This window comes from Perognathus longimembris, chromosome 5 (genome assembly GCF_023159225.1).
Source record: "Perognathus longimembris pacificus isolate PPM17 chromosome 5, ASM2315922v1, whole genome shotgun sequence".
NCBI lineage: Eukaryota > Metazoa > Chordata > Mammalia > Rodentia > Heteromyidae > Perognathus > Perognathus longimembris.
Window position 1 is genome coordinate 49,268,553 of NC_063165.1, and position 16,374 is coordinate 49,284,926.

A 16,374-nucleotide genomic window follows, 5' to 3' on the forward strand; every position below is an offset into this window, starting at 1 on the left:
TTATTCCAGCCGAACCCTGGGGTTTTGGGTAAAGTCATTCACCTTGATCAAACCATCAGGACCAATTCTGTTTGGAAAAATAAATATGTGAGATTAGTTTGGTTAACAAGTAATCTTAAGTAAAACACTATGTAAAGAACTTGTTCACTCCAAATTAGTTCTACTGCTGCTTATTTATTGATTTGTGATGATACTGGGGTTTGAATTCAAGATTGAGCCATGTTTGCAGCCCTTTATGCTTTAATTTTTACATACTGTCTCACTTTTTGTCTTGGCCACAGTGGAACCATAATCCTTTATATCTAGGATCACAGGTGTGCCTCAACATGCCCAGCTTGTTTGTTGAAATAAGATCTCACTTTTTGCCTAGGCTGGCCTCAAACTGCGATTCTTCTGATTTCTGCCTCTCAAGTATCTGGGATTACCTGGCCTTTTAACTTTTTCCTCTTAATTCTTGATATCTTACTCCTCGTCATATTCCATGTTCTCACCATTTTTATGTTCTTAGAACAGTAAAACATAGCGACGGGGTAGTGTCTAGATACACAACTTGAAAATACAAGTTGAAAATGCATTTCCTATACCTAATATACTAAATGTCCTAGGTTAGAGTAGGAAGTGTGTTTCTCTGCTGAAATCAGCATCTCAAGACATTAGTGAGCTGTATATCACTGGCACAGAAAATGATCAAATTAAAAATTGGAGCCCAGCATTGGTGGCTCACGCCTTTAATCCTGGCTACTCAGAAGGCTGAGAACTGAGGCTGAGATCACAGTTTGAAAACAATCCAGGCAGGAAAGACTGTGAGACTCTCATCTCTAATAGCCTACTCAGTAAACGCTGGAATGGTGCTGTGGCTCAAGTGGTAGAGTGCTAGTCTTGAGAGAAAAAGCCTAGGGAAAATGCCCAGGCCCTGAGTTCAAGCCCCAGGACCGGCGCTCGCGCTCGCGCGCGCACACACACACACACACACACACATACACACACACACAATTGGAAACTTAATTTCTACTGAAAAGATAATGGTTTTGTACCACTATAAAACTGGAAAGTTGTAGATCAAAATCATTGTAAGCTGGGGATTGCCTGTAGTATACTTAACCCCCAATGGAGAAAAGTTGACTTACACTTCATGTTCGATGTAGTTTAGCATTCTGCTGACATGGGATGCAGAGATTTCCCCATCCACTTCTGCAATGTATGTGTAGAGAAACTGGAAGGTACTGAAAGGGATCCGGGGAGGTCCTCCATCATGGTCACAGGACAAAACTTCACACACTATCTTGAGAGTTTTAGCAATGGTCTATAAACCATAAGATAAAATGAGTAGAAAGTCACTCGTGTAAGCTAGGTGCTTGAAATCAGTTTAGAGAAAAGAATGAAAACAGAAATATTGCCCTTATAAAATGCATCAGGAATGATTTAAAATTCTAGGAAGTACAAATATTTTACACTCAAATGCTAATTGATTTTAAAAATATTGACTATGAGCTATCATTTTTCTTTATTGAAGAGCTCAAAGAGATATCTTGTGGGCTGGGGATATAGCCTAGCGGCAAGAGTGCCTGCCTTGGATACACGAGGCCCTAGGTTCGATTCCCCAGCACCACATATACAGAAAATGGCCAGAAGCGGCGCTGTGGCTCAAGTGGCAGAGTGCTAGCCTTGAGCGGGAAGAAGCCAGGGACAGTGCTCAGGCCCTGAGTCCAAGGCCCAGGACTGGACAAAAAAAAAAAAAAAAAAAAGAGATATCTTGTTTCTGGACATGAGCTTGAACTCAGGACCTAGGTGTTGTCCCTGAGCTTTTTTTGCTCAAGGCTAGCACTCTACCACTTGAGTTGCAGCTCCATTTCTGGAGCTTTTTTGTAGTTATTTGGAGATAAGCGTTTCATGGACTTTTCTGCCCAAGCCAGCTTAAACTATGATCCTCAGAGCTCAGCCTCCTGAATACCTAGGAGTACAACTATGAGCCACTGATGCCTGGCTTAAATAGATATATTTATATTTTTGAGGCCTTAGAGAATTATCCTTAGGTAGTTGTACAAAGGAGTTTCAGTTAAATATAACAGTTTGTCAGTACAATGCATCTTTAAAAATATTTTATTTTTAAGTAGTTGTACAAAGGAGTTTCAATTCCACAAGGCAGATGATGAGAGCAATGCATCTTAATCAATGTCACCTTTTTCATTATTCCTCCTTACCTTTCCTAATAAGGACATACATTTATAAACTGCTAGGTATTTTTATTAGTTTTTTCCTAAATATTTTGGCTATTTATTACTTTAACCAGAGTAGCCTCAATAAAGAATTGACCTTACATTAATATAAAATTATAATCATATAAAATTCTTATTAAAATGATTATTTCTATGAAATTAAAATTAGTGCCCACCAAGCTTATCTCTAAAGAGTTGAGGTTATTCATCTAGTCTGTATATTCCAGCAAGGTAGTTCAGGCAAAGCAGTAGGGGAAAGGAGAGTAAGAGAAGGAAAATTCCAGTCCCAGATGCTAGAAAAATGATATCAAACATGAAGATAAACCCATTCTTGAAGGGTGCCAGTAATCATGCCTGTAATCCTACATACTCAGGAGGCTGAAATGGTTGGATGGTACCTGGGAAAGAAAGCCTGTGAGACTCTTAGCTCAAATTAACTACCAAAAGCCAGAAGTAGAGCTGTGACTCAAGTGGTAGAGCACTAGCCTTGAGTAAAAAGTTGAGACACAGTATCCAAGCCCTGGGTTTAAGCTACAGGACCAGCAAAAACAAACAAAACAAAAATTCTTCTGTGTGAGGATGCACCTAAGTAAAATCATTTAGTACTTCTTGTTGCATAACACTAACCCTGTTGCTGGGGGGAAAGATTAGATGAGTGTCACAAAGTTTTGATAATAGAAGGGATGATCAAAGGGGCTGTGCAGACCATGTTCTTAGCTTAAAGAAACCCTGAGTCAATCCCCAGCTTCAGAAAGAGAGAGAAGGAAGGGGGAAGAGGGGAGAGGAAGGGAGGGAAGGGGGGATGGAGAGAGGGAAGGAGGGAGGGAGGAAGGAAGGAAAGAATGGAGGAAGGAAAGAGAGGAGAAGAAGAAGAAGAAGAAGAAGAAGAAGAAGAAGAAGAAGAAGAAGAAGAAGAAGAAGAAGAAGAAGAAGAAGAAGAAAGGAGAAAGGAAGGGAAAAAGAGAGGGAAGGGAGGGTAAGTGGGAAGGAGGGAGAAGAGGAGGAAGGCTTGTTACAGAAGCAAAAGTTCTTTCCAATGAAACCTGAACATCAGTGGTGTTCAGAACTGATCCTGTCTTTAAATATAAGACCTTTGCATAAATTTCACAGGTGAAATGGTTGTGAATGATAGACTAAAGAAAAAGAATAATTCAAGGAAAAGACTGGTTCTGAATTAGCAGACAGGTCAGCATGTAGTTCTTCATGGTTTGCTGAAACTGACAATGTACAGATTGCACACACACCCTCCAGGGAGCTATGGAAAGAGTCCTGAGTGGCAAGCTAGGTGTGACTAGGTGGCTGAACAAGCAGCTGTGCATCCCACAAATGACTGGCCAGAGGCTGGTCCATGTTCCCTGACAGGTGATCACTGTTCTGCTGTCATCATCTCCCTGAGTCTAATGAGTGTCTATGGGGAGTGTGCTGCTTTCTTTCACTGTGGTACGTGTCATACAGCACTGGAAGTCTGTGTGTCAGGAGGCATATGAAGATGTGAATAAACCTGGCCCAGCATCTTCCTGAAGTAACTACTTTACTTGATGGCAGTGAATTTAAACATCACTTGCATCCATTAATAGTTACTGAGTTATTTCCACTTAGCATTGCTATTTTATGAAATAGAATCTTGGCAATCATTTTCAAATGATAAAGCAAGCTGGGCACTGGTGGCTCACACTTATAATCCTCGCTACTTAGAAAGCTGAAACTCAGAATTACAGTCAATTCAAAGCCAGTCCAGACAGGAAAGTCTATGAGACTCTTATCGCCAATTAACTATCAAAAAATAAAAGTGAAGCCACAGCTTCACTTCCAGAGTTTTGTTTTTTTTTTTTAAACTTGTTTGTTTTGGTAGTTTAATGGAAATAAAGACTCTTACTGACTTTCCTGACCCAGGCTAGCTTTGAACCACAATCCTCAGGTCTCAGCCTCCTGAGTAGCTAGGATTACAGTTGTGAGCCACTGGCACCTGGCAAGACAAGATCATTTTAAAAGCTAAATTGAAACGAAGGCATCAGGGTGTGATCTAATCCAGCATAACTGGTGTGCCTATTGGAAGAATAGGATAGAGAATATGACAGGAATCACATGGACTCAGAGGGACACAGGAGAAGATGGGCCTTTATAAGCTAAGGAGACAAGAAATCAACTCTGCTGACACCTTGATCTTGATCATCTGTCTCCAGAACTGAGACATGGGTGCTTTGCTTAAATAGCTGTCTTTGTAAGTGAGTATGCACTTGGAACATTTGGCCCCAAATGCTATCACCTATTGATTGATTATTCAAGCAGCACACCTTCAAATCCTAAAGCGCTCATAAGATTAGAAAATATTTTTACCAAGTGTGGGTTCAAACCTGTAATCTTAGCTACTTGGGAGGCAGAGATCAAGGGATCATGGTTCAAGGTCAGCCTGGGCACAGAAGTTCTAGGGACTCCATCTCAACCCAATAGCTGGGCACACTGGTGTGAACCTGTTGCACCAAGCTGTAGGAAAACACAATGGGTGTAGTGGTATGTATCTGTCATCCTAGTAACAAAGCACAAATAGGAGGCTCACAGTCCAGGTTAGGGCATAAAGGGATACTCTATCTGTAAAGTAACTAATACAAAGATGAGCTGGTGGCATGGCTGATATGGTAAAGCAGCTGCCTAGCAAGCATGAGGCTCTGAGTTCAAATCCCACTATTGCCCAAAAAGAAAAAAAAGCATTATGAAATACTTTTAAAGATTTACTAACTAGGGCTGGGAATATGGCCTAGTGGCAAGAGTGCTTGCCTCATATACATGAAGACCTGGGTTCGATTCCTCAGCACCACATATATACAAAAACGCCAGAAGTGGTGCTGTGGCTCAAGTGGTATAGTGCTAACCTTGAGCAAAAAGAAGCCTGGGACAGTCCTCAGGCCTTGAGTCCAAGCCCCAGGACTGGCAAAAAAAAAAAAAGATTTACTAAATAGATGAATGGGTAAAGAACTCTTAAGAATTGGAGGGTTTTTGGGGGGTTTGGCTCACTTCACTTAGTATAATTTTTTCCAAGTCCTTCCATTTCCTTATGAATGGGGCAATGTCATTCTTTCTGACAGAGGCATAAAATTCCATTGTGTATATGTACCACATTTTCCCGATCCATTCGTCTACTGAGGAGCATCTGGGTTGGTTCCATATTTTAGCTATGACAAATTGTGCTGCAAGGAACATTGTTGTGCTGGTGGCTTTAGTGTGTTCTTCTTTGTGGTCTTTTGGGTAGTTGTCCAAAAGTGGGGCTGCTAGGTAATAGGGGAGCTCAATGTTTAGCCTTCTAAGGAATCTTCATACCGCTTGCCAGAGTGGCTGAACCAGTTTACATTTCCACCAACAATGAAGTAGGGTTCCCTTTTGGCCACATCCCCTCCAACATTTATTATTGTTAGTTTTCTTGATATAGGACATTCTTACTGGGGTGAGGTAGAATCTAAATGTTGTTTTGATTTGCATTTCTTTTATGGCCAGTGATATAGAGCACTTTTCCATATGTCTCTTGGCCATTCTCATTTCCTCATTAGAGAAGTCTCTTTTTAAGTCTTTAGCCCACTTGTTGAGGGGGCTGTTGGTTCTTTGTGGTTTTGTTTTGGAGGAATTTAATTTTTTTAGTTTTGCATATATTTTAGATATGAGGCCTTTCCTCATAGGGAATAATTAGCCCAGGTTTAGGCTAGTCACAGCAGAGGCTCACAAGAGCCTAATAGCTATGCCCCTATGAATGCATAAGATAATGCTAAGTGAAATGAACTCCATGTTATGGAAACAAGTGATATATCACTGTTGTAATTACTTTCAACATGCCATGTAAAACCGTAGCTTCTATTGTTGATGATCCTCTTGTATCCCCTTCCTGTGGTTGTACCTGCACTATCACTGTATATTATCTGAGTACATTGGAAATTGTATATACTGGTATTAGAACTAGGAAAGTGAAAGGGAATACCAAAATCGAGAGACACAGGATAAAACAACAAACGACTACAAAAGCAATACTTACAAAACTGTTTGGTGTAAACCAACTGAACAACTCATGGGGGGAGAGGGAAAGAGGGAGGGAGAAGGGGGGAATGAGGGATGAGGTAACAAACAGTACAAGAAATGTATCCAATGCCTAATGTATGAAACTGTAACGTCTCTGTACATCACTTTGACAATAAATAAGAAAAAAAAAAGAATTGGAGCGTTTTGATAAACTCAAACAAATCTAAAGTGAACTGATCTTCATTTCTTCCCCTAGATTTTTTTTTGTCAGATGAAGATCCACATTATAGAGGTAGCCTCTGACATCTTACAAACCTCATCTTCAACTTCAGAGGTGAAAGGTTCAAAAAGTGAACTGTGTGCTGGGTGTAATGGTACATACTTATAATCCCAGCAACCCAGGAGGCTGAGGTAGGAGAATCATAAATTCTAGGCTAGCATAGGTTAAGTGATGAGACCCTGGCTCATTAAAACAATATTAACCCAAAGGAGGTTACTCTCCTTAGGAGAGCAACACAAAGACACAATGCCTATGTGCCTCAGATCATATAAAATAATATTTATAAGAATGAACTCCAGGAAATGGATACAAGAGGTTTTTTTTCTTTGTTATTTTTCTTTTCTTTTCTTTTCATCTTGTTTGTTCATCCACCTGTCTTTGGGAGTGTAAGGGGGATACAGAAATGGAGGGAGAAAGGGTGAACAAATGCAGCAATGGTACTCAAATGCAGCAATGGTACTCACTAGTCAGGATATTGAAAATGAACTATACAACTTGAGAGAAAACTGGGAAAGAGTGAGGTAAAGGGTGACAGTATCTAAAAAGGAATGTACTGATTACTTGACTAATGAAAGTGTAACCCTTATGTATATTACCTTTATAATAACAATAAAAATATTTTAGAACAACATTAACAATGAGAATAAAGGTGAAAATGTTTGCTAACAAGATATTTATCAATCTTTTAAGTAAACACAATTGTTTATCCAATATATGCTCTTTTCAGTTTTATAACTAGTTTCAGTGGGAAAGGAGATGACAAGGACAGTCTGGAGAATGAAAAGCTGAAAGGAGAGATCACAGGTCCACCATTACATTCAGAACTACACCTTAGATCCAGAGGGCTCAAGACTGGAGACAAATGCTCCTGTTACTGGAACTAGGCTCTTCTACAAGAAGCAAAATGCTTTTCTAGATATCAAACGATCACGGTTTGCTTGTAAAAGAGGGAGAAAAGCCCGGGCTTGTCTTTAAGGACATATGGCCATCAGTAAATGTTGATGCCTTGTCTCTATTAGCTTGTTTGGGCTGCTAGAACAAAATATCATAGACTCAACAATTTATGAATAGAGATTTATTGCTCACAGTTCTGGAGGTTGGGAAATCTAGGGTTATGGTACTTAGCAGGCTGGCCAGGACCCTTCATCATAAATAGTGATGCCCTCTCTGTGTGTCCTCTCAATGGAAGGGGTAACCAGGTTCCCTTAGTCCTATATGAGAATTTAGAAGGGCTCTACCCTCATGACTTCATCATTTCTCCAAGACACCACCTCCCAATATTGTCACCTTGAAGTCAGGTTCCAATATGTGGATTTGGAGGAGACATGATTTTTAGGTCATAATACCAAACAACCCCATATTCAGGCTCTCAGAAACAATGTGACATGATGCTCCCCACTGGCTCATCTCTGGTCTTACTGGCACAGGGCCCCCAGGAGTCTGGGCTGCACTGTCATCTGCTCCCTAGCTTTGGTGGTTCACCTCATAGCCCGTCACTACTTTTGAGTAGTTTGAGATGCCTGAAGTTATCTCTTTGTCCCATAGCCCAGAGTTACTCCAAGTGTGACTTTCGTAAGTCAAACTGCCTCTCTCATACTGTTTTCTAGCTTTTTTTTAAAAAGCAGAGTAGATAGCCAGGCTGACTTGACCTCTGGGTGTTCTTTGCCCAGGAGAGTAAGGGGAAAGTCAGTGATCTCAGGATATCACAGAATTGGATCTCTGCAATGGTAGACATGAGGGTGTCTCAGAAGCAGAGACCACATGGAAAGAACCACATGGAACATTTGATCTCATCTTCTTAGTTTAGCTCATATCATGGTTGGTCTCTCCAGCCTGGAAAACAAGCATAGCAGAACAAACCCAGCCACAGCGTTCTGAGCACACGGAGTCGGCTGTTTGGCTTTCCAAAATCACACTTGGCAACTGTGAGCTATGGGGCAAATAACTCGGACATCTATTTCAAACACCTCAAAAGTGGTAAGGGGCTGTAAAGCCAGAGAGCAAATGACAGTGTAGCCAAGATTCCTTGAGGCCCAGTACCATTGAGACCAGAGATGAGCCAGTGAGAAGCATACTTTGATCACCTGTTAGATCTGTTGGGAGATTCAGCACTTGTTGGGAGATTCATCACCTCTCCTGTGGTTTCCTGTTCTCTTTGGAGGACAGCAATTTACTTATTATACAATGCAGTTATCAAAATGAAGAAACAAAATTACCACAAACTAAATTTCTTCTTTCCTTCTCATTAACAAAAAAAAGGTTATTGTGGTTGCAGGAGAACTCATAGGAAAAACCATAATCCCATAAAAATCACACCATTTATTCTAAATTTACTCAGAAACAAAAAATTCCAAATTTGTGTCCCAAGACACAAATTTTTTCTTGTGTTGAAGAACATATTTGGATATGCTGAATAATTCAAGCTCCCCTTTCATAGCCTGTACTTTGAACACAGGCAATGATTTGTCCTCAGTAATTGTTAAACTCATTTGAATGTTAGAGATTTTTTAATGCCATTTCTGATGATGTCCATATAAGTTATTATAACAGTGATACATATATATATAACAAGAGAGAGTCCACATAATACACAACAATGTTTTAAGCATATGTAAAAGCAGCTTTCAGCAGCTTTCTCTTCAAAACAGACAAATGGTTCTTCCAGTTGTCAAATAAGATACACTTGGGAAAGGCATGAATTTGTATGAACATCCTGCAGCCATAGTGATCTCATGACTGTAATTCTAGAAATAGCTTCATCTGTCTTCTTGCTTTTCTATTATCTCTGTTTTTGCATCCAATTATGTTTATCAGTTTTCTATAAGGCTGAACTTTTTTTCAAAGTCTCTATTAGTATATCTTGTAGGTGTCTGGAATCCCAAATCTAGCAAGCTTTGTTCTATAATTGGCTCTTGGTTATCTCTGGGCATTAATAAGAAAAGAGTTGGGCGCTGGTGGCTCATGGCTGTAATCCTAGCTACTAAAGAGGCCGAGATCTGAGGATCACGGTTCAAAGCTAGACTGGGCTGGAAAGTCTGTGAGACTTGTATCTCCAATTAACCACCAGAAAACAGGAAGTGGCACTGTGGCTCAAAGGTAGAGCACTAGCCTTGAGCTATAGAGTTCAGGGACAGTGCCTAGGCCCAGTGCCTAGGGCCAGTTCAAGACCCATGACTGACAAAAGATGGAGGAGGAGAACGAGGACGAGGACGACAACAGTTGGGTAAAGTGAAAATAAGTCTGAGGGCAATGGTTGAAATTCATAAATAATCCAAAATCCATACTTTGGCCAACTCTCCCTAGAGCCTGGTGATAATTCTCATTCTCTCTCTCGCTTCCTAGTTCCTACTTTCAGCTGATGAGCACAGAAATGTCATTAATTCGGAAAGGAGAAGATTGGAAGAAGACTTATCCTTGACTGTGTATGCAGGTAGAGTGCCCTTTCTAGGCCTAGAGACAAGTTTTCTCCTAAGGAAATAAATGCATTTTTTTAAGTCATAACTTTTTTACTTACAACTCCAAGAGAGCTACAAGCAAGGGCCAAAAACTTCAGCCACTCGATCTCCTCTGTGAAGCGACCCACGTTCATCACACTGTTGAATAAGTCTGTTGGGAGATTCAGCACCTTCCACATCTGGGCCAGCTCATCTGCATGGATGATCAGTCTGCCAGCAACCTGCAGACAGGGAACAGACACGGCACAGGAGATGGGGAGGACAAGAGATGTCCCGGTTCTTCCAGCACAAACAGAGGAGTGGGAAGGTATTGGGGGAATCAGAAGACACTGTTTGGCAGTTTTTTCAAGGTCTAGTGATAGTTTAGTAATTTTTAATTCCAGATGTCATAATTGAGGGAAATACATGTTTATACTATATTAATTTTACTTTATTCAGTGCTGGTACTGGGGCTTGAACTTAGGGCTTTCTACTTTTTTTTTTCTTTTTCTCTGCCTAAGGCTAACACTTGGCTACTTGATCCATACTGTCATCCACTTCTGGCTTTAGGGTGGTTTAGCGATAAGAGTCTCTTAAACTTTTCTGCTCTGGCTGGCTTCAAAACTCAATCCTCAGATCTCAGGGTCTCCTGAGTAGCTAGGATTATGGGTATGAACCACCACTGCCCAGCTTATGTTACATCTAAGTTGTTTGGTTTGTTTGTTTTACTGATAGACATATGATCTCTGGGTTTAGTCCTTGCTTCTCTGCATAATACAGACAGGATGGCCTGAAAACAGAACCAGCAGGCAGAAGACTTTCCTGAGACCAATAATGGGTAGTGGAATGAGATCAAGACATTGCTATTGTGCCTCCACACTAGACTTCAAGTCCATCCCTGCCATTTATGTGGAGTGCTTGGCTGACCCACAGGAGTTTAGGATGCACACCTAATGTTTAGAACTCTGGCATGACCTTGAAAAGGGGACACTTGATAGATCAGAGGAGGAACTGGTTGCAGGTCAATGATTCAGCGAGGGTATAGATTCTCCAGTGGAGCTCCCCCAACACCCTCCCTAGCTATCTAATTCTGTGTGTGCACCCCAGTACTGGAGTTGAACTCAGGACCTGGGCACTGTCCCTTAGCTTTTATCTTCAAGCCAGTGTTCTCCACATAAGCCATAGCTGCACTGCCAACATTTTAGTGGTTAATTAGACTTTCCTGCCCATGCTGGCTTCAAACCTTGATCCTCAGGTCTCACTCTTCTGAGTATCTAGGATTAAAGATATGAGCGACAGGCACCTACTCCCTCTAGTTCTAATGAAATGATATGCCTCTAGACTGAGGTAGTTAGGAAATGCAAGTCCCAAATCAACCCCAAAGTCCCTCTGTCCAAATTCAGGAAATGGTGTTACTCATCTGTTTCCTGGGACTTGACCAAACCACAGATATCTGAAGCCAGCCCCTCCTCTTCCATCCACAGGGAAACTCCTAGGATGGTGTAGGCTGGGGATAGAGGAAACTAGGCTGTGTCTGTACCTGGAGAACTACAGTGGGGGAGCTACAATGTATTCCCCCTGAACTGCAGTTGGCCTCATCTCAGGGTCTTGATGCATCAAGAAGATGCTGTCACACTGGAGAGACAGCAGACCACACCTTTCAGGGGAGAAGACACCAGCATCTCACTGAACCCCTGCATATCCTGCAGGTCTGAGGGATCTGTGGTCACCTGGTGGCACTTCCAAAATGATTCCTCAATCTCCCTGACTGTCAGAGTGACAGACGATGACGATCTTTGTACCCCACCGGGGTGAGGTACAGTGATGCCCCCACATGTCTCTTACCCGAGAATGCAAGACCTTTAAGAGCTCAGGTGTTAGCTCTGCCCAGTTGGACAAAGTGACTCGCTCAGATCTCTCTCTCACAGGAGGAATCTCTCCACGGGACATGGCCCCAAAGTACCTGCAAGAAAAAAGTCTGAAGGTAGGAGATTGTCCCATACTTCAGTGGCTTCCGGCAGCTGCTTTAAGGATTCCCCCCCGCCCCCTTTTTAAAGGAGCAAAGAGAGGAAAGAACATTTGTCAAGTGATTCGTTACTGTGTTTAGTTTCCTTTGCATATGGGAAAAGTTCTGATTGCGTTACTTTCTAATTAAGGAACAAAGAATACTTAAGGGATAAAGTTATTCTTCTCTAAGGAGGAGGAACAACCAACAGAAGTTTGGTTTGCACTTACACTTTTCCTGGGGCATATTTGGCTAGGTTTTGTTTTCTTCCCCCCGCCCCCCAGCCATCCTTCCTAAGTAATATGTATATATACATATACAGAAAGACATATATCCTAAGCTATAAATAAGATATATACATATGTATGTGTGTGCTTGGTATTAGGCAGTGGGTGAGAAAGAGAAGCTGGGAGAGAATTAAAATGACTTGCAGGAGAAGGGGAGGGGTGGAAGGGTTCCTGGCTTGAGGTAGTGAGTCCTGGGGCTTCAGCAAGGAAGACTGAAGGCTGTCAGGACACTACGGGAAGCTCAGGAATGAAGACAAACCAACAAAGGTTGGAAACAACTTTATGTGATACATATGAATCAAAACCTTGCTCTTCCCTCAAAAATTTTCAACAAACCATGCCTGCTCCCCATTTTGTGGAGTGAGTTGTTTCAGCGCAATGTCCAAGAAAATCTTACTTCAGGACTGGCATGAAATGCAGAGGCTGCCTGGAGCAGGGGACAGACGTAAGCACTGGCTTGAGGGTGGTCAGGGGTGTGTGACAGGGTCTCTTTCCATCAAAGGCCTTGCAACTATATCTGAATCACAAACTTCTGCCTCTCTCTAAACACACACAGGGCTGGGATGTAGCTTAGTGGCAAAGTGCTTGCCTAGCAAATGCAACGTCCTGGGTTCGATCCCCAGTACCAAAAACGAAAAGACAAAAAAAAAAAAAGTACAGGGCTGGGAATATGGCTTAATGGCAAGAGTGCTTGCCTTGTGTACATGAAGACGGGGGTTCAATTCCCCAGCACCACATATATAGAAAACGGCCAGAAGTGGCGCTGTGACTTAAGTGGCAGAGTGCTAGCCTTGAGTAAAAAGAAGCCAAGGATAGTGCTCAGGCCCTGAGGCAAGCTCCAGGGATGGGAAAAAAAAAAAAAAAAAAAAAGTAGTTTAACCCACACACCATTACTTTCTCTAGATCCAAACAGTATAAAAAGAATATGAGTTAAAAAAATAGATTTTCACAGTAGAACTAATTATTGCCTAAGACAAAGTAATCAGATCAAATCAGTATATTCCAGTTTCCCCGTGGAAGTGAATCAGCAAGGCAGGCAGAGGAACTAATGTAAGGACACCTTTGACAATGTGCATAAGAAATCTCTACAGATAGGTCCATTGGGGTGGGGGTGGGGCAGTGTGATCACTGGAGGGGGTGTGGCCTCAGGCTTTGTAACCCAATGTGGGCCATTATAAATAGGTGGGACAGTGATACCATAGCCCTCTCATTCTACCAAACTGACTGCCCAGGTGAAGAGACACACTCAGCACTTTCAAAATGCATTCGGACTTTTTAGTAGAATTGGTTAGAAAACACAAAATTGAAGTTATTGTCATGGATTCAGTCTTTGAGCACCCTTGGCAGTGAGCAATTACATGGCATGAACAATAATAAATTTCTGATGTCACACGTATCTACTTGCAGAACAAATAGGTCTACGTCCTGCTGATGCCTGGAAGGGGCTTTCTCTGTTGAAAGGATCTGTGTGGGAAAATTCTTGCTTTCAATTAAATACACATTTTGCCTTGGCTATGTGGAGTTTTATTCTCTGAAATGCTAAAAGTTTGTAAGTCACATAAAACAATCCGATAAGTGCTTTTGATGTCTCCAATGGACTAGAGAGTGTTCTTAGGTCACACTCTTTTTCATTGTAGTTAAAAGTACAAACTGATCTTTCATGGATGTCTGAAAAATTTATAGCACATCATACAATATGGAGCAAGTAGGCTCCAATAATGGAATGTTTTTTTTCCATAAATGTCAAGGACAATATGAATAAATGCCATTTTTCTTACTATAAATGCAGTAGCACAAGAACAATAAAACAGAGCTGTAAACTATGCTCTAGCATAAGACAAAGTTTGTCTGAATATGCCAAAAGAAATTAGTCTTTTGATGTTTCCAATCTTAGAGGTAATGTATGAAACTTAGAATGGAAAACTGTGGGGCTGGGGATATGGCCTAGTGGCAAGAGAGCTTGCCTCGTATACATGAGGCCCTGGGTTCGATTCCCCAGCACCACATACACAGAAAACGGCCAGAAGTGGCGCTGTGGCTCAAGTGGCAGAGTGCTAGCCTTGAGCAAAAGAAGCCAGGCCCTGAGTCCAAGCCCCAGGACCGGCCAAAAAAAAAGAATGGAAAACTGCACAGGAATCATGATTAGGCAAAGCAACTACATTTATGCCTTTCTTCATAGCTTACCCTCCTTCCATTTGTAGCAAGGTTTTTGTTTTTTTTTTGTTTTGTTTTTTTCTGGCACAGAAACACCAGACCACAGAAGTGCCAGAGCCTTGATCTAGAGACTGTAAACTCTACTTTGATGGCATTTTGTGTCCTCTGAAAAGTTTTAACAGCTTCTCCCTACTTACACCTCAGGCTGAGGTCACCTCCTTCCCCCAACCTTTATCTCTCTCCCCACCAAACTTCCTTCCCCTTCTCCTCCAAGCACTGCTAAAAGGGTAATCAGCAAACCCTAAGAACATCCCTCAAAAGGTTCAGGAGAGAGGTCTACTCAGCTCCCAACTCCTGTCCCAAGCCTGCTTCCCCAGTTTTAAGTCACTAGCATGTCTAAGAAGCAATTTCATAACGGAGGGGCTTTCGGTATGAAGCTACTGCAATGCAGGTCAGCAGCTGGTTGCAAGTCCATCCATAGCTAGCGCAGCCTGCACGTGTCTCTGGAAAGCAGCACGATGCGGGAGGCAGGCAGCTTCTTCAGGCCTGACCTCCTCACTTTACTCCGCCTCCTTGTCCAGGGTAACCATGTGACTGAACATCTTTATGTTCAGAACCATTCCAAGAAACACTGAGGCAAACAATAGTTTGTTTCCCCAAAGGCAAGAAATGAAGTGTGTTTGGTCAGAGGGAAGTATGAGTGTTCCACAGCCTTGAAGGAAGAGGTGTCTCCTTAAAGCAGAGAGCCAGCTTGCTGGGGTGATGCCACCCCTCCCATCCCAAGGGCTGCCCCATGGCCACCCTCCAGGTGCACTGCTGCCATCTGGCGGTGAGATGGGAGAATGAGGTGTGTATGTATAAACCTGGAAAAGCTGCTGTCCCAGACAGGACTGGGGACCAGGTGGTAGGGGTGTGTGTGTATGTGTGTGTTTGTGTGTGTGTGTGTGTGTGTGTGTGTGTGTGTGTGTGTGTGTGCTGATGTGACATGGTAATATACCCTGGACTCAAGACACTTGGCCCATTGCCCTGGTGACTTGCTACTCAGTCTGGCTCACTTAGGGTAGGACATGGCTTCCTGGCTCTGTCTCATCAAAAAGCTGAACATCACAAAGATGATGCTAATCAGCCTGAGCTTTGTGCAGCCCTGTGAGGACCTCTCAGTTTTCCATGAGCCCCCCTTTTCCTCACCCCTGCCCTCCCAGACGCCTGGAGGTGAAGGAACACCTACTCGGCCGCCCATTGGATGAGATCCTGCGGCTGGGTCCGGATCGCAGCTTTGGTAAACTGCTTCAGCAGTTCGGGCAGCTCCGGCGGGATGCATATTTGCTTGTCTGTCTGAGGCATTGATTGCTTGGCCTATGTGTAGGAGAAAAAAAAGGAAAAGAAAATTGGAGTCCTTGAATCCTAATGTGACAACAGTCCTGAACAGAAGGTGGCCCATTCTCTGTTTGACACTTCTCACTTGGGGAAAAATGTATTCAAACGATAGACAGGTCAGTTCTAAGACATGTATTGCCATTCCCTTTTTTGTTGTTGCAAATAATTCTGACCTTAAGAAAACACACAGCACTTTAAAAAAAAGTAAAAATCAACACAAGTAAACAAAAATACTCCCTTGTCATACCACCCCAAAATACTGGATGGCTTTGTCTAGAATTTTATCAATCTAAACATGTGTGTTTGTATAAATAAAAGATGGGGCTTCAGAGAGCAGCTTATTTAGGCAAAGCTGTGTTATGCAGGTCTTTCCAATGTCACTTCATCTCGTATTAGGTGGATAAGAGTTATAGCAAAATTGACTCCAAAACATTTCCAAAGAAAAATAATTAAACAGCTGTCTTTTTTTCTGTGTATCACTATCTACTCTAATTGTAAGAGAGTGAACATTGTCATGTGGAAAATGCCAAGATGTACAAAAACAAAACATGACAACGTACAGATGGCATACAATTCTACATATAAATAAGCCACAGGTTAAACAATGCTGTTTGTGTTT

At 42.0% G+C, this 16,374-nt stretch overlaps 1 protein-coding gene across 1 annotated transcript; it reads right to left on the minus strand.

Annotated features, from left to right (window-relative positions):
- Nucleotides 1-15,722, minus strand: Ropn1 (rhophilin associated tail protein 1). Its single transcript, XM_048345994.1, has 5 exons — nt 15,607-15,722; nt 11,778-11,895; nt 10,013-10,174; nt 1,128-1,303; nt 1-67 (listed from the first exon to the last, which is right to left on the minus strand). The coding sequence occupies exons 1-5, from the start codon at nt 15,720-15,722 to the stop codon at nt 1-3; spliced, it is 639 nt and encodes a 212-aa protein (XP_048201951.1).
- Between the last annotated feature and the right edge of the window lie 652 nt (nt 15,723-16,374).

Excerpts from the sequence above, each read along its gene's own strand:
- Ropn1 (XM_048345994.1), bottom strand. The coding sequence starts at position 15,722 with ATGCCTCAGACAGACAAGCAAATATGCATCCCGCCGGAGCTGCCCGAA. Across the intron at positions 11,896-15,606 it reads CTCATCCAATGGGCGGCCGA|GTACTTTGGGGCCATGTCCC; the intron begins GTAGGTGTTCCT and ends TTTTTCTTGCAG. Across the intron at positions 68-1,127 it reads AACTACATCGAACATGAAGT|AATTGGTCCTGATGGTTTGA; the intron begins GTAAGTCAACTT and ends TTTTCCAAACAG.